This window comes from Palaemon carinicauda, chromosome 9, assembly GCF_036898095.1.
Source record: "Palaemon carinicauda isolate YSFRI2023 chromosome 9, ASM3689809v2, whole genome shotgun sequence".
NCBI classification, from domain to species: Eukaryota; Metazoa; Arthropoda; class Malacostraca; order Decapoda; family Palaemonidae; genus Palaemon; species Palaemon carinicauda.
This window is the reverse complement of record NC_090733.1, coordinates 69,919,498-69,936,664: the sequence shown is the minus strand read 5'-3', so window position 1 is coordinate 69,936,664 and position 17,167 is coordinate 69,919,498. Positions and strand designations below refer to the sequence as shown.

The 17,167-nt window shown below is 40.8% G+C and overlaps 1 protein-coding gene across 1 annotated transcript in view; it reads left to right on the top strand.

Annotated features, from left to right (window-relative positions):
* LOC137646990 (RNA N6-adenosine-methyltransferase mettl16) overlaps positions 1–17,167 on the top strand; it is a 570,608-nt gene that overhangs the window by 507,969 nt on the left and 45,472 nt on the right. The window contains exon 10 of the mRNA XM_068380072.1: positions 1,614–1,740. Within this exon, the coding sequence (XP_068236173.1) occupies positions 1,614–1,740 (127 nt within the window). The remainder of the gene's footprint in view (positions 1–1,613; positions 1,741–17,167) is intronic.

Sequence of the window (17,167 nt, the reverse complement as noted above, 5' to 3'; positions counted from 1 at the left end):
ACCTGATTGAATTTACATAACCTGTGCATCACGATCCTCTCACCGATTAGTGCTATGGAGTAATTAGTTAGTGTTTTATCGACCTTGTATTGTTTCAAGATTTTAACTTTTTTACGAAACAGGCTTTATAGATAAGATATAAGTTTCTATTTATTAAAAAATTTATCCCATTGTGTTTACTATATATTTTGTTTTATATATTTTTTAGCATTAATATGAATAATATTTTTTTCTGAATTTAACTGGCCAAGCTCTTTAAGAATCGAGTTTGACTCATTGGGCTGGTTAATTTCTTCCTTTTGATAATAATTAGTTAAAGAATGAACCATTTTTCCCAGGAGTGGGGGAAAGCAGACCTACCACCATATTTTGGTTGGGCTAGATAGTATCTTATTACAGATTGCTGCCTGTAAACCTAAATGTATCCAATTGGATTGTGATAACCCTGCCAAACCCTAGTAATGTCATGCTTGCAGTGGGTTGAGGCTGCCTAAAAAATGACACAAGGGTGACAAAGCTTGAGATACCTCTCTGTCTGAACGAAGAGTTTTACCCAGATCTCTCGCTTTACAGAAAACATACCTTACAAGGAACTCTGAGATCTCTACTGCCCAAAAGCAGGAGACTTATCAGTAAGGGGTTTCAGTCATGGAACTGCAGCAAACCAGATTCTTACCAAGTCAAAGATTTTAGGTCTGAATATAATTTGGTCCCTGAAGAGTACACTGCCTTACCCTAGGGTCCCACAGAGATGCACCTGTTGGGTGATCCCCATGGATTTGGTTCTAGGCACCCCCCCTGGTGTTTTGTCAGCCTTTGGCCTCTGAAGACCCCTCTCCTACCGCTCAAATGGTTGAGGCTTCTGTCTGCTCCATCTATGGCAGTTCATTCTAAGAACTCTCCAGTTCTTTGGGGATCCTTGTTCCTCCAGCTCCTCCCTCTGCTCACATTGAGGAGCCTGTAGTGCTTGGACCTTTGGATAAGCAAACCACAAATGGGAACCTAATTGGGCTTTCCCCTCTTCAGGAAAGTATCTTTTGGAAACTCATTCAGTGGCAGGGGATTGAGGAGTCGAATGCGGCTGATTCCATTATGAAGGTAGAGGAGGGGGTTCTTTGGTTAATCCTTGGTTAACTAGATTTGGATGTGCTTTTGACCTCTATTTAAATTTTTCCGAAACAAAGGTGAAAATATTCTGGAAAGATTATTTTAATGAACCAGTTTTAAACAATATTGATGCATTTCCTCACTCGCATTGGGGCAGACATTATACAATGATAATACAATCAATTTGATATAGCGATACTTTTTAATATGTTTGCTACTTAATAACCACCTTTGCAGTATAAAGCACGTTTAGATGCTTCACTTTATTATAACATTAAAGTCACAAACCTCTGTTTTACAAACATCTGAAATCTAATGATAATGTCAAAGTCTTTCATGAGAACTAAATACAGTATTTACAAAATATGCAAAATAATGCTGATTAAGTTCAAAGAGAAATTGCTTTTTATCTTTTATTATTTAGAAATATTTGGATATGTAGAAGCATACTGTAATCCTAACCAAAAATATTGATTTTATTTTTGCATTTACTTTATCTCTAACAGATTACAGTCCAGGTGTTTAAGAATACTAAATATTTTGTGGGTGCTAATGTGAGGGCTTATAAACTTACATGGCTTAATCAGAGAAGAAAGCGTAGAGAGCAAAAAAGAAAAGCAAATGGAGGGAAAGGTAAGTAGAATTATCCTTACGAAGTTTATTTTGTTTCTGTATAACAATTAATTAAACTTACAATTGAATTTTTCAAGAATTTGTTATGCTAATAATGGATTAGATTTGTTTAGGACATTCTTTGTTTAAAATGTCATTATTACTTTTTTATTCCAGTATGACTGTGATTTCATGATTATTTACTGTGAATGATATACTATAATACTCTATTGGTGTAGAATTTGATTATCTAGAACTAAATGATTACAGATAACTTTTTATTCATATTTGTTGTTGAATCATTTTATGAATAATCCACTTGATATTCATTTGTGAAATATTTTATGACACTCCAAAGGCTATGAATAGAATAGAAAATGTAATTGATCCTCTGATTTTGTGTAATATAGATTACATGGAAGCCAAAAGTTTTAAGAACTAACAAGGGGTGCTCCTTAGGGAGATTGTGCCATTAGTGCAGCTCATGTTGTGCATTGTAGTCATTACTCAAGGTTCTTGGCAGTATTCCTTCAGCCCTAGCTGCATTTGCTTTATACTTCTGCATGCTTATGTTCCCACTCCTTTTATTCATTTTGCTTTTCTGCCTCTTCCAAATTTCACTTGTACGCAAATACAGGGTTTTCCCTCTGAATTACCTCATCGTCTCCATTGCCAGGCAATATAGCCCAATTGCATAAATCGTCATCATAACAGGTGGTGCTTATGTGGACAGGATCTCTTCATTTCTATGAACCTCCCCTGCTGTTCACGTCACTGCTTCTCCAGAAGCTCAGTTTAATCAGCACAAGTTAAGCTAAAAAATCATATATTATCCCCTTGACTTTCTTCAATGAATGTTTGCCTTTAGTAAAAAAGGGAACACTTCAGCAGTAAATGGCAAAAACGCCAGGACTGCCACATAAGGTACTCTATGTCATTCCAGTTTTACCGTCAATTCGCTTAAGTTCAGATGCTCTCGAGATTAGTTGCTCATTGCTGTGTATTAAGATGTCTTCCCCTGGTTTTGTTTGAAAATACTGAGTTGAATGTGTACAGGAATTCTTTCTTGGAGATCATGAACTGCATTCCCTTTGTGTTTCATGTTTGGGACATTACTGTTATTTGAATAACATCTCGTGGAAAATTATATTTCGATTTTTGCTGATCAAGTTAAACAGTTCAAATCACAAAACTGAAAAAACCTAAACCAGGGAAGATTAGGCTAATTGATTACAGCGTTATGACAACAATAATGACATGCCTGCACCCTTAGACAATTTATATAATCGGGAAACTTTCGATATGGACAAACTTCGTAAGCTCTTGATATTGCTAGCTTCAGTTGTTAAAATTCAAAAGTCAAATCAATCCCCTCTTAGAAACGAATTCTTTTCTTATCCATCCAGTTGCAAAGCCTAATCTAAATTCCCAAATTAAGTCCAGTTGTGATAGTGTTTCTTTCAGGAAGGGTTCTAAAAGTTTGCTGTGCAGTACAGATTAGAAATTCTCTCACAGAGCTTGGAATTCCTCAATTACTTTAAATCTTTCTGCTGCTAAACCCTTGCCATGCTGCAATCCTAATATCCCTTTGCCCCTTACAGTAAGCACTCCTGAAGAACCCTGTATAACTTATGTGGGTCGTGTGGCATATTGTATGATTCCACTAAATTCTGATGGGGTGAAAGAAACTTCAACTAAAGCTGATTGTTTGCATGAGGCTTCAGATGACATTGTTCACCGTTTGCTTACAAGCTTGGCCATTAACTCAGCTGGGTAAATGTTGACACTAGTGCATTTATTGCCAAAAGTGAGTCCCCCCTATCTCCAGGTAAAGAAACTGAGAAATCTGCTGATTTTTTTTTTATTGAACCTGCATTACAGGAAGATGAGCAGGAAGAAAACACTGATAGACTTTGAAAGTGAGGAATTATTGTCTTTTCAAACCTTGCGCAACCTTATAAGCTGATTAACTCAAGTTTGAAAGCTTCATATTCGTCCAAAACCAAAAAAGTAGCTATGTCCAAGACTGTTTAGTCACAAATTTTGAATACATAGTACTATATCTTTAATAGACAATCTGGACTCCCGTATTGCAAATCATATTCTATGCAGACTCCATTCTAGCGATAGTCTTTTTGTTGGAAGTTACCACCCTTTTCACACTTTTAAGAGTCATATTTGCAGCTGCCCTTATATTTTTACGTCCCACTGGATACAGCGAACAGTAGATTCATTAATGCTATAATGGCACCCTGCATCCGTATACCTTCTCCCTTCCTTAAGCATGTTGGGAAGTCTCTTCTTCTCTGCTATACTAAGTGTAGTAAATTCTTGTTGATTGCTAAGGAATATTGTTTATTTTATGGTAGAATCACAATTTTCAATTCTTCATACACTTTCAGATTCCGAGTTATTAGGTACAGAAGGCTAAACACTCATTTAGAGATAGGACACTCACAAAAGTAGTACATATAGGCTACCTAACCACTGCAGTCCAAATTAGATACCAATGGAGGAACAAGAAATGCAGAACTTACGATTACTTTATTGTTACTAAGTTAACCTACTTGCAATCACCAAGCAAAGTAACTTTAGGCAGCCAACAACTTAGAATGAGAGAAATAAAGTGTTAAGTAGGTTGTAAATCGTCTTGCGATTTCAGCATATTACTCACCTGAAAATGAGTGAATAATTATTAGTAACTATCCATGAGTTAGTGATGTTGTTTGTCCCTTCCGATATCGCCAATTTTTCTCTGTCGAGCGTTTCATAAACAATCTCAAAAACCAAAACATAAGAGCAAACAATAGAACATCGCTCTCAAAAGACCCAAATCCTACTCCAGTACAAAAGTAGAAAGAATCACATCCTATCTTTGAGGTAATCAATAAATGCTTGAACCCTAATATCAAAATACATTATTTCAGTTATGTACAATTTATATCATGTTTTATCAATGCAATATGATGCAATGTTGCGCTCAATACACGTAACATTTGAGGTAATACAGTACATTATTACAATAATACATAACAAAGTTTACAAGAGAGACTTGGAATCGTAAATTTAGGTTCCCTGAGCTCTTGACTCCAACTGAGTTGGCACTTATGCTGATCTGATGTGTCGCTGGAACTTCAAGGTATTTTTCCCATTTTGAATTTTATAATGCATTCTATATTTGAATAGTTATACATTCATAATTAATTTAATGATATTAGATTATCAGAAATAAATAATTACAAATAAAACCCCTTTACATTCTACGTTTTAGTAATTTCATTTAGATTTTAAACGAACATTATGAATTACATAAAGTACATTAAACATTTTCCTCTGGCACTTTCGTCTACTGTCAGACCCTATAAAAGGTGTAGAATGCCTTAGAACATTACCGAGCTTGAAATAATTTCACAAGCTTACACACAAATTCAAATCATTACCATACATTACAAATAAAGAAGTGAAGCAATATCCATTACATGTGCGTAAAAGCAAACTGAATAATGTTGTAGTGGTTTGCGGACTGTGGCCAGGGGTAGCACGCAGACGGCCCAGTGTCCGAATGCGGACCACACTCTAACGTTCATTAAACAAAAAGATAAAACAGTGGAATACCCAGAAATCTGGGCAAAAAAGTAAACAATCAAGGATGAACTGGGCACTGGGCACCACCCCTTGATTTTATACTGGGCAAGGGGTCCCAGCTAGAACTGTATAGTTGCTTAATATTATTCTAGATATATGCCTTCTCACTTATTACTGGCATGCATGGAGTCCGATATAAATAGCAGCAGCTGTATTTTAGGTTATTTGAACACTACAAACATTAGGGGAGGAAAAAATAATATTACAAAGAAAAAATCCTCAGGCTGGAACAGGGAATATCTTAGTTGAGGAAGTATATTGAAAGAGGATTAGCAACAACACAAATCTATTCAACTATGAAGAAAAGAATAAGGTTGTACATCAATACGAAAATTTCTATTGCAGGATAAAAATTAGTATCCCTCTTCACTTCAGTCTTACACTAACTGGACTATAAAATGCTTTGAAAGAATAAACCATTCACATATTGTACACATATGAATACAATTCATCAGAACAGGTTACAGTACTCAGTCAGTCACACATAAAAGTAATATAAACTACAAAAAAGCCTCCTTCATATTCCCATCCCATTAGGTTCCAGATACAAAACTAAAATGTTAACAGAAGCCAGCCTTGGCAGTTAGGATCAAGACAAAGCCTTTTTGGTCAAGGTCAACATGATCAAGACAAAGTTCCATACTGGTGACATAAGAAAACTTCAAGCTTAATAGAGAACCCCATAACATTGTGGTTCACGACCAATACAGTGAATCAACAGGGTCTCGACATAAATCTCCGACTACCTTCTAATAATGGAGACAAATGCGTTGTTTTTTTCTTTTCACTAAAGTGCCCACTGCAGTAATATCCTAGGAATCCCCCACAGTAAATCGTTGCTTGCCCTCATGTAGCACTTTCCAATTCTTCTACAGTGCCCTTTTTTTGGCAGGGTATTAATTTTTTTTTCTAATGTAAGGACTGATACCGTGCATGATAACTGGATTGAAAATCAATGGGCATCAAATGCAGAGGGTAATCGTAATCACTCACGCCCCCTATCTTTAATAGGCTTCAATACAGATTTCTTTATTTTGATAATTTATCCAAGTGACCCACTTTTTTTTGACAATCTTCATCTCATAATAACTGTCTAGCATATGATCCCTGCTGTAGTGCACCGTTGCTTCGTAACAAAAAGAAGAATTTTCTAGTGATGGACTGGAGAGAAGAAAATAAACTGTACACAAAATATATATGAAATACAGTAATGGATTGTACAAATATAACCTAAACATGAAAGTGATAATAAGAAATAAATCTAGAAATAATTTGCATTTGTCCCATGCATTTTTTCCCATCCCCCCCCCCCCCACTAGATCTTCAGTCCATCTCAAAATTCCTCATGACAAGCAACAATGCCCTACACCAACTCTGTACATTTTAAGTGACTATATATTACTTTACAAAAAAAAAAATCCAATAGAGAGGTAGGATGATCAACTAAAAGAAATTTAACTCATCATCCATCCCTTCACCCACTTATCCAATTATACAGATTACATTAGGTACATCATCTGACAGTTTCATGATATAAAAAAAAAAGTGTGTTAGGATTATACGATAAAAACTGAAAATTAGGTTATCACCCATTCCTACCAACAATGCTCCAAAAACATACATTTACATTACATCACAATAGTTATTACAGTCAAAATTACAGTATTACAGGCATACAGTCATAAAACTATCCTGGAAAAAGAAAAATGACATTTAATTTAGTCCAAAATTAATTTTAAAGAATACAGTACAATAAAAATTTACTGAATCTAATAGAACTTTGTCACGGTCACAGAAAAGTTATAACAAATAATAAAACAATTAAACAAACCATGACTCAATACAGTTTTCCCCACATAATCCTTTCAACTACTCCAATGTGGGAATAAAAAATAACTAATAAAAAAGTAATTACTGTACTATACAAAACCTTGAAATAAAAAACTTCTTCTCAGGGATTAATTCAGTGGAAGATTTTTAGTTCTTCTTCTGAGTCTCAAAATTCTGTTTCAGGACATGCGCTGGGATTCAGCAATATGCTGGCAAGCCATGTTAATCTCTCGCAGCACTGGAGACAGGCTAAGCCGGCGACTCTCCAGATACAAAGGGGATGTCTTTAACTGACCGATGACCTCGCACAACAGTTGATATCTATGGGTTATCGAAATACTCTGATGCGGACCAGAGACAGAATCCTTAAACTCAGAAGAGGACAATGAAAATCCCGAGAAATCAGGTGATGACTTATAGCAAAGCTCTGTTAAAGAAGAGCCAAACAGAACTGTCGGGTCCAGGTAAAATACACTTGACTGTGCCACTTCAGCCTCAAGTTCCGAGCAGTGTTTTAATCTACCTTCAGAATGTCGGAAGGGTTTGTATTCTGAAGTGACTCAGTAATTGAGGACAGCTCCCTCTCTGTAGTATTCGTTTGGTCAGTTAGACAAGGCCTCCACTCCATAACTCGAGGCTGAACTAAAGGTAGATAAGGAACAGGACCTTTTGACCTAGTCCATGGGGGACTAAATCCACTAGAGGTGGGATTTTCAGGCAACAGTTGGTCGTCACTATCGGGTGGCAAAAAACAAAGAAAGACATAATCAGGATAAATGGCCACTGATTAGTCAGAAGCAGGGCTTTCTACACTAGCAGGTCTTAACCATTTTTGACTGGAACTCTTGGAGCCAGCAGAAAGTGGTCCCAGCAATGGAATGCTGGAAACTTCCCTGGAGGATGAACGACACCTTCCTCTCGGAAAGAGGAGGCTAAGAATCAGGGTGTTGGAAATTTGAGCCCAGGAGAGGGAACCACCAATTCGGGAGTCAAAATTGGGATTTCACACATTTCAGTGGGGCTGTTCTCCCACAGTTGGAGGACCATACGATCTCAAACAGAATCAGGCTGCTATAAAGGAGTCTCATCAAAATTTTCTGGGCGATATAACCAGGCATCCAGTGCTCTTTTCCTCTTATATGTATTAGCTGACTTAAGGATGGGCTTAGGCTGAGTAATAGTTCTAGGAGGACAGTAACTTTTCCTTTGTCGTCAGGACTTGTTACAATGTCAGGACAAAAGTTATGATACATCTATTGCAGCCACCCCATAGGAGTCATCATCACTATTATAACCAGAACTCTCTGAGACTTCAGGGGAAGTCAGACTATTATCTACAAGTCCTGGACTGTTCTGAGTTTCAGTTACAGTATCAGGACCCTTTGGATACCAAAGAAAGTGCCTCCTAAGACAGACTTGAAGTTCAAGCCAGGCCTATAACTGGATATGGTGATCTTTTACCAGTTCACCATCGGGCAGTCTCTGCAGCTCATTGGTGACCCTATTCTCATGCACCTTAGTTACACGGAATACCCCCCTCAAACCAAGGGATGAGCTTGTTCGACAGGTGTCTCAACTGGTGCACCTTCTTAAGAACCAGAGAACTCTCCTTAAACGGTTTGTACCGAGGATGTCCTTCAGCCCATGGGTCTCTCATTTCTGCTGACAGCAGCAGAATACTATCAACATCGTGAGCACCCGTCAGTATGTTCTCAGCTGGAGTACAGCCAATCTCAGTGTGGTGGGAATGATTGTAGCTGAGAACTGCTCGGGATAAGTACTGGTCCCATTTCTGAGATTCCCCAGAAATCACCTTCGGTAACTCCTCAATGGTACGTTTCACCCGCTCCACTGCACCATTACTAGAGCGCTTATTCGAAGTTGTTTTCACATCTACAACATTGTACCGCTCCAACAATTCAGTAAATTCCTGGAAAATAAACACAGGGCCGTTATAAGTCAATATCCGGAGTGGAACACAAGGTATAACAGGAAAAACTTTGTCTTCAAGCACCTGGCATATTGTACTGCTCTTCTTATTTTTTATGGCTACTGCCGTCACCCAATTGGAATAATGGTCAACTAACATCAGACACCCAATAAAACTAGTACTGGTTGTTGGGAGACTCACAAGGTCCATAGTAAACAATTTAAAAGGAGAAGAGGTCACTATTTTCAAGGTTGGTGGGGCAACCACCTCCCTTGAAACCTTACAAGTCTGACATTCCCAACAAGTGCGGCACATATCCCTGATTACACTAATCAAAGATTTGTGCCCAAACAAGTTGACAGAGCATTGCAGTCATTTTCTCGATCCCCCAGTAAGCATTCTGGAGATATGTCTCGGCAACTAGGTCTATCAGGACATAGAAGGTGACTACCGGGACTACTGAGCCGTCTGGGTTCCGCTTCCCTAGTCAACCCTGGTGCACTTCCAGGTCAGACCAACATCTCGTATAGGGGAGATAGGAGCATGGAACTCGATATTCGGGAACCCCAAAGTAGATCATTTTGATGACAGATTGGATCTGTTGATGATCTCCTTGGATCTTGGCCACCAGGTTCAGGGTCAGTCACCTTCATAAAAGTGGCCTCGGTACGCAGTGGGGAGACTTAAAGTACCTTTAGATACAATTGAAGAACATTAGTGTGGTCATACACCAACTGTTCTCGGGGTGAATCCAGTGTCTTGTAGGCTGCGTCCAGTAGACTCCTATCAAGAACAAAACAAAGGTTAATAATATCTTTGGCAGCTACCACCAAATAGTTAAACAGCGATAGTCTCCACCCGGAAGGACACTTCACCTCTAACTGGTCGTTTCCTAGAATGCTGGTGCAGGTACCGGTCAACCCCTCTAACTCTTCTCCTTACAGTACCTGGTACTCTATGCCAAGTTGGCTCAGTACAGACTCATTTACAAGACAGACATGTGCTCCTGTATCAACAAGCGCACAAAATAAGGTTTCCTGTATCATTCCCTACTGTTGAGTATTGAGACACATGCGTACAACTGGACTGACAAGGTGCCATTTCAGTTACATACTGGATTATAGGACAATCCTTTGGTGCTTCCTGGTCATCAGCGACCAAGTCCTCAGCATCAGGCACTCGAGATTTGACCTCCGTCTTATGGCTCAGAATCACATCAGTTGGAGGGATATTACGGATCTCGGTCAGAGGGTTAAAATGCAGTCCTGACAGACACTGAAGATGCACTCACTGAGGCTCAGTCATGGATGGTTCACGATAGACTACAGGACAAGTGGGACCCCAATGGACCCAGATTTCCAGGTTCAATTGGTTAGACGCTGCCTAGACCATCTCCAAAGCTGGGTCTGTACCTGGAAAACACATTGCCTTGATCCTGTTCCTGCTAGTCTTGTCCAGTTTGAAGCCTAGTCGACCGGCATCTATTACAGCCACACCATAGGAGTCATCATCACTATTATAACCAGAACTCTCTGAGACTTCAGAGGAAGTCGGACTATTGTCTACAAGTCCTGGACTGCTCTGAGTTTCAGTTATAGTATCAGGACTCTTTGAGAGTCTGGTGCAACACCTGACCCTTCCGTCTAGCAGTTCAGGACTAGCTCCAAGGATTCTATGAGAGAATCTGGACCACCACGAACTTCCTTATACAAGGCCAGTCCAGTAGGCAACGTGGGAGTGGCAAGTTCAGTTGCAAGCAAACAGTCAGTTAATGCAGGCCAGCAGGATAACCAGTCTGCTGTGGCATTCTGATCACATGGACAGTAGTTAACAAGAAAGTTAAATTCAGACAGCTCCTCCAGTGTCCATGCTAAATGACTATCCACCATCTTCATGTCATGAAGATACATCAGGGGACGGTGATCAGAATGAATCAGGAAGAACTAATCATAGAGGAAAACCCTGAAGGTTTTCACTCCCCATCGCAGAGCATCACACTCAATGGTAGATTAATGGGTCTCGCAATCAAGGAAGATCATGTAGTCGTACGCTACCACCCAATGCTCCCAGGGATGCTCCAAGGACTCCTGGCACAGACAAGCACCAGCACCCTCACCCGGAGTGTCAACAAATAACTCCAAGGGTTTACCATCAGCGGAGTAGTCAGGGTACGACAACATAATGTCCTCCTTGATCAGTTCCTTCAAGCTCACAAAGGCACAGTCCAAGTTCATTTCTGCAGTTCATTTCAGTTTTCTGGTCCCTCAGGATTTATCGGTTTAGCTATCTGTGAGCACATAAGGATAAACTTCTGTTGGAAGTTTACCAGTCCCATGAATCCCTAAGCTTATGCACAGTGGTAGGTTTAGGGAAGTCCTCCACTTTCTGGGTGTATTCTGGCAACTTATGCATACCAGAACGTCAAACCAGATGACCAAGATACTTGACCTCGTCATGAACCCAAGAACACTTACCAAGTTTTATCTTGAGTCTGTGCTTCTGGAGAGTAGTTAAAACTCGTTCTACCAGTTTCAGGTGTTCCTCGAAAGAACGCCCAAGGATCAACATCTCATCAATGTAAACAACCACCTTGGCTTTCAAAATCTCTTGGAGAATAATCTGCATTTCTCTAAGGAACACTGCAGGTGCATTCTTCAGTCTAAACGATAAGCATCTGAACTACCAGTGTCCAAAGATGGTAGAGAATGCCGTGTATTCTTTACTGTCCTCTGCCAACAGTAACTGGCAGGATCCACGAACCAGGTCAAGGGTTGTAAAGAATTTGACTCTTTGTAGCCCAAATATGGAGTCTGCCATGTTTGGCATTGGGAACTTAGTAGACACAGTCACCTTATTCAGTCTATGGTAGTCCACACACATCCGTATACAGTACTGTTGTCCTTTTTCGAACGGGGGAAGACCAAAGAGAGATGCTGGGTTCAATAATACCCAGTTCATGCAACTCCTTGCACTGTTTCTCGATGGCGTCAGCAACAGGTTTTGCAAACCGTCGAACCCTCGGATAAATGGGTGTTTCGTCATACAGGTGGATGCGTATTGGTGTGCTCGAGCACTTTCCCACATCATCGTCACTAGTACTGATGACCGGAAGATGACGTCAAACCCTTTGACAGAACTGGTCCTTCTGAGAAGAGTCCAGTTCATCAGAGATGGACAGATTGTCTATCTCTTCCAGTACGCTCGGTTCAGGTGTAAGGTTGCACTCTTGTGCTATTGGGCAGGATAGAGGAGCATCCACCATTGACATGGTGAACACCATCCCCAAGAGATCACTCTTCTTGATCTTGGCAGCTCCTTCAGATAAACCCTTGATTAAAACTGAGGCTTTCCCATCTTTCAGTTCTAGGATGCCAGGGATCGATGTAGCTTTCCTTTACAGATCAGGAGTCATGATGTTGCCATCATAATACATCTCCAGCCAAGAGTTGGTTGGACAAGCAGGGCACCTAAAAGACATGTCAAGCCCCTTAGTAATGTCTACAGCAACAACAACGAGTACTAGCTCAATACTGGCAATCCTGATTGAATCGGCAGCGTGGACCTCAAGTGCGTAGGGACATAGTACTTCCAAAGAGGATCTTGGGGAGTACTGCCAATGCTCAGCTGATTTCAGGCTCTGTCAATTATCACCCCATTTGCTCTCAAGAACTGGTAACCAAGCACTACATGGTCAGCCATAGTCCCTGAAGGCACTACATGGAACACACTCGGGTTGAATGTATCATACAATGCAGTTTAGGGGTCAACAGGACTGTACCTAAGGTCTTAGGTCCTGTTTGCCCTAAACCCTTCAGATCAATGGTGTCGGTGGCCATCTGCAGCTGGTAATCCTTCATTACACTCGATGACAGGAGGTTGACCTTAGCTCCAGAGTCGAGGAGAGCATCTAACGCTCCTGATGGAAACTCCGACATGGTCACTGGGATAACCATTAGTGGTACAGGAGTCAACTGCGCCAGGTTTACCTTATGAACGGTTTTCAATACAGCCTCATTTCCTGCTTCCTCCGTGGAGGAGTCAGTTTGGGAAGCTTTGGACAGTGTCGAGGACAGGTTATCACTGGCCAATCCTGAAGGAGTCATTGGATGCCCAATGACCTTCTCAGGTTGAGGCGTAACCCTGGAAATTGAAATTTACGAGGCTGCCACCAGAATACTAGAAACAAGCTTCCTAGCACTCACCCTCCTTTGATGCAGCCCCATCATCTACACCAAAGGTCTGGTGTTTAACGCCCTATGATACTCCTCAGTTCTTCTTCTTCTTCTTCTTCTTCTTCTCAACAATCCGGGAAGAAGCATTGGACTCGCTCCCACTTCGGATCTCCCTGCTACTGGTCGAACCAGTGTAGGACGACAGCGTCGGAGTAACTTTCACTGGTACTACCCTCCACCTATTAGGAGTCTGGATGGAGGTGGTCTCCCTCCCAGGGCTGTGGGCAGTGGCTGCATCAGAGGCGCCTGTTGCCCACACTGTGTGATATGATGGTTGGCCGAACCACAGCGAAGGCACAGGTTGAGGCGTCTCCGACACTCATCCACGACATAACCTGGTTTCTTGCACCAAGTACAGTATCTCCTCTTGAACTGAGGAGATCTATCCGGGGTGCATGATAGTGTCAGGGTCACTTCCACAGGTGCAGGTTTGGGTACAGGTCGAGGAGGAGTGCGTGGCTACACTCGGTAGGTACAGTTGAACAGTTTGGGGCAGCCATGGCAACCTTGTTGGTATATGAGCCGTGCCATGACTGTCCCAAACGACTAATGGCCAAGTCCTCTGCCTTCTGGCTATGCTGACGGGATGCCTCATCGAGTACACTCAACAGGTGTAGAACATCCTGCCAGGTGGACTAAAGGCCATCGGAGACATTAATAGTGGCCAGAGACTCGGCTCTCTCCGGTCCAAGCTACTCCGAGGATATGCCGACCTGTACATTGAGGCCAACCTGACGGTATAATTCTTCAGCAGCTCACCCTCTTCACAGGTGGCCTTCCCCCCTGCATCACTCCTCTCTCGGGCTTCTCGACATCAGTCGAGGTGTTCCTTCATGTAGTGGTATAAGATCTCCGGACCCTTATTCCCGAGAAAGCCTTATTTGATTTCCCCCTTCAGGAACTTTCCTAGCTCAGCGGTCCTCCGGCCAGAGCTTCCTGCGGTATATCTACTGGCGCAGTAGGCCTCAAAATCCCTTAGGAATCATGCAAAACTGTGGCCAGTTTCTAGGTGGAAGATTCCTGGAGTCGAGGGCCTTGAGCAGATCAGACAGATGGCAGTCTGTCTGGAGGAATTGAACATGGTTGGTGGAGACAGTGTCAATTGAGCTGACACTGGGAAAAGAGCTGGAAGTGTCACCAGATGTCTCGCTACCAGAATCTTTTCTGGTTGACTCCTGAGACAAGGTCAATGTTTCGGGTATGGCTGATCTGGTGGTGTCTTTGGCCGGCATCTACGCTTTGGGATAGCTCCTGTCTTGTCATGAACTGCTTCAGCCGTAGCTGCTGGAGCCTTTTCCAGTCTGCTGGACGTCGCTTGGTCACCCGAGAACTGTTCCCCTTGTCCACTTGCTGAAGTCTCTGGTGGAATAAAACGGTTAGTTGATGATACAGACGAGGAGGCAAGAAGTCCACTCCGAACAAGAGACTCCCAGAATTCTGGTACAGGTGGGAGTACCAGTTAGAACCCTGGAGGGGACTGGAGACCTTCAATTCATGGACCCTCTCCAGTTACAGGAATAGCGAGACCATTGAAATTTGGTCAAGCCGGGGACATAGCGGGGGCACTGGTGGTCACGGTGGTTGTAACCTCAGTGGCAACATGTCATATTGGCGAGACTCGAAGGTCTTTATTGCCGCCACCTGAAGTGTCAAGGACTTCACCTGAGTTGACAGGTCACTGACAATTGAGATGAGGCCCTCCACATCTCAATTACGGCTCCTCTTAGCCTTTCGACCTGTGGTCGATGACGGTGCCATATTCAAAGGTAGGTGTTTCCCGGATCTGTGCACCAAAAATGTAGCGGTTTGCGGACTGTTGCCAGAAGTAGCACGCAGATTGCCTAATGTCCGAATGCCGATCACACACCAATGTTCACGACACAAAAAGATAAAACAGTGGAATACCTAGAAATCTGGGAAAAAAAAGTAAACAATCAAGGATGAACTGGGTGCTGGACACCACCCCTTGATTTTATACTGGGCAAGGGGACCCAGCTAGAACTGTAGTTGCTTAATATTATTCCAGAGGTATGCCTTCTCACTTATTACTGGCATGCATGGAGTCCAGTATAAATAGCGGCAGCTATATTTCAAGTTCAACATGATCAAGACAAAGTTCCAAGCTGATAACATAAGAAAACTTTAAGCTTAATGGAGAACCCCACAACATTGCGATTCACGACCTATACAGTGAGTCAACAGGGTCTAGACATAAGTCTTCAACTACCTTCTGATAATGAAGACATGTATTATTTGTTTTTTGTTTTTGTTTATTCACTAAAGTGCCCACTGCACCAATATCCTAAGAATCCCCCAAAGTGAATCATTGCTTTCCCTCACCTAGCACTCTCCAATTCTTCTACAGTGCCCTTTTGTTGGCAGGGTATTCAGTTTTTTCCTAATTTAAGGACTGATATCTTACATGACAACTGGATTAAAATTCAAAGGGCATCAATTGCAGAGGGGAGTCCTAATCAATCACGCCGCCTATCTTTAATAGGCTTCAATCCAAGTTTCTTTAATTTAGATGATTTATCCAAGTGACCCTTTTTTTGACAATTTTCATCTTATAATAAATTTCTAGCTTATGATCCCCACTGGGTGCAGGGCACCGTCACTCTGTAATAAAAAGAATTTTTTGTGATGGACTGGAGATAAAGAAAATAAACAGTACACAAAGTATATATGAAATACAGTAATGCATTGTACAAATACAACCTAAACAATAAAAGTGATAATAAGAAATAAATCTAGAAATAATTTGTAATTTTCCAGAATACTGATTGCTGTAGTAGGATGGAGAGGGATCCTGTGATTGCTTACCGTTAGCATCAGCACCAGGATACTGAACAGTGTGCCGTGATTTGCTGTGTCTCCTTAATTACCCAATAATATGCCCTGTACAAAATCTTCAGGTCAAACTAGACCACATCCCAAATTTCCAGAGTTTTATAATCTATACAGTATATGTGATTCTTTGTTTATTCATCTATGGGATGCACTATGTATTTTCTTTTAATATATTTTGATTAATGTGTTACATATGGTACTGTTCTGTACTTTTTTCTATTTACTGTATTAATTTTTAGGTGGGATTTAAAATCTGAAATACTATAAATACCTATCAGACAGAAAATACGATATACGGAGGAGTCAATGATATAAATTTATATACATCAGCGAGAAAATCCACGATATATGGTGGGCATGATATGTGAACTGCGATATGGAAAGGAATTACTGTTTTAGGGAAATGTAAGATAAACTTTGATGGCAAAGATGAGCATTGGTAAGCTTGGCTCTCCTCCATCAACAATGGTGAAGCCCTTAATGTAATTTATGATATAGGAAATGTAAAGATCAGTGACTTCTAACATAGAAGGTGCACTCTACATTATTAGAAGTCTGCCCAAAGTTTTGCCTCTTATTATATATCTAGAGAATAGCAATCAAAAGACCCATCAAGACCAAAAAATGTGTAGCAGCAGAGGAAACCAAAGCTACTAGTGTGGCCTTTTGTTATTGGGAGGAGCTTGAAACTTCTTTTTTACTAGCAGTAATTTCCAGAAAAATTTAGTCGCCATTGAATGTACAGTAGTCATATTACTCAATTTGGCAAAAAGACAATCTTAAAGTCATGCTTAATAAAAGAGACAGTTTCTTATGCTCAGTAATATGAAAACAGATGTTTTTTAAATAACTTCAGTTATGACAGAGGAGTTATTTTTAATTGAGACGTACGATTTTAGTGAATAGGATATACTAGGCATGTTCAAAAGAGTATGGAATGTTAATAAGGATCCCAAAACAT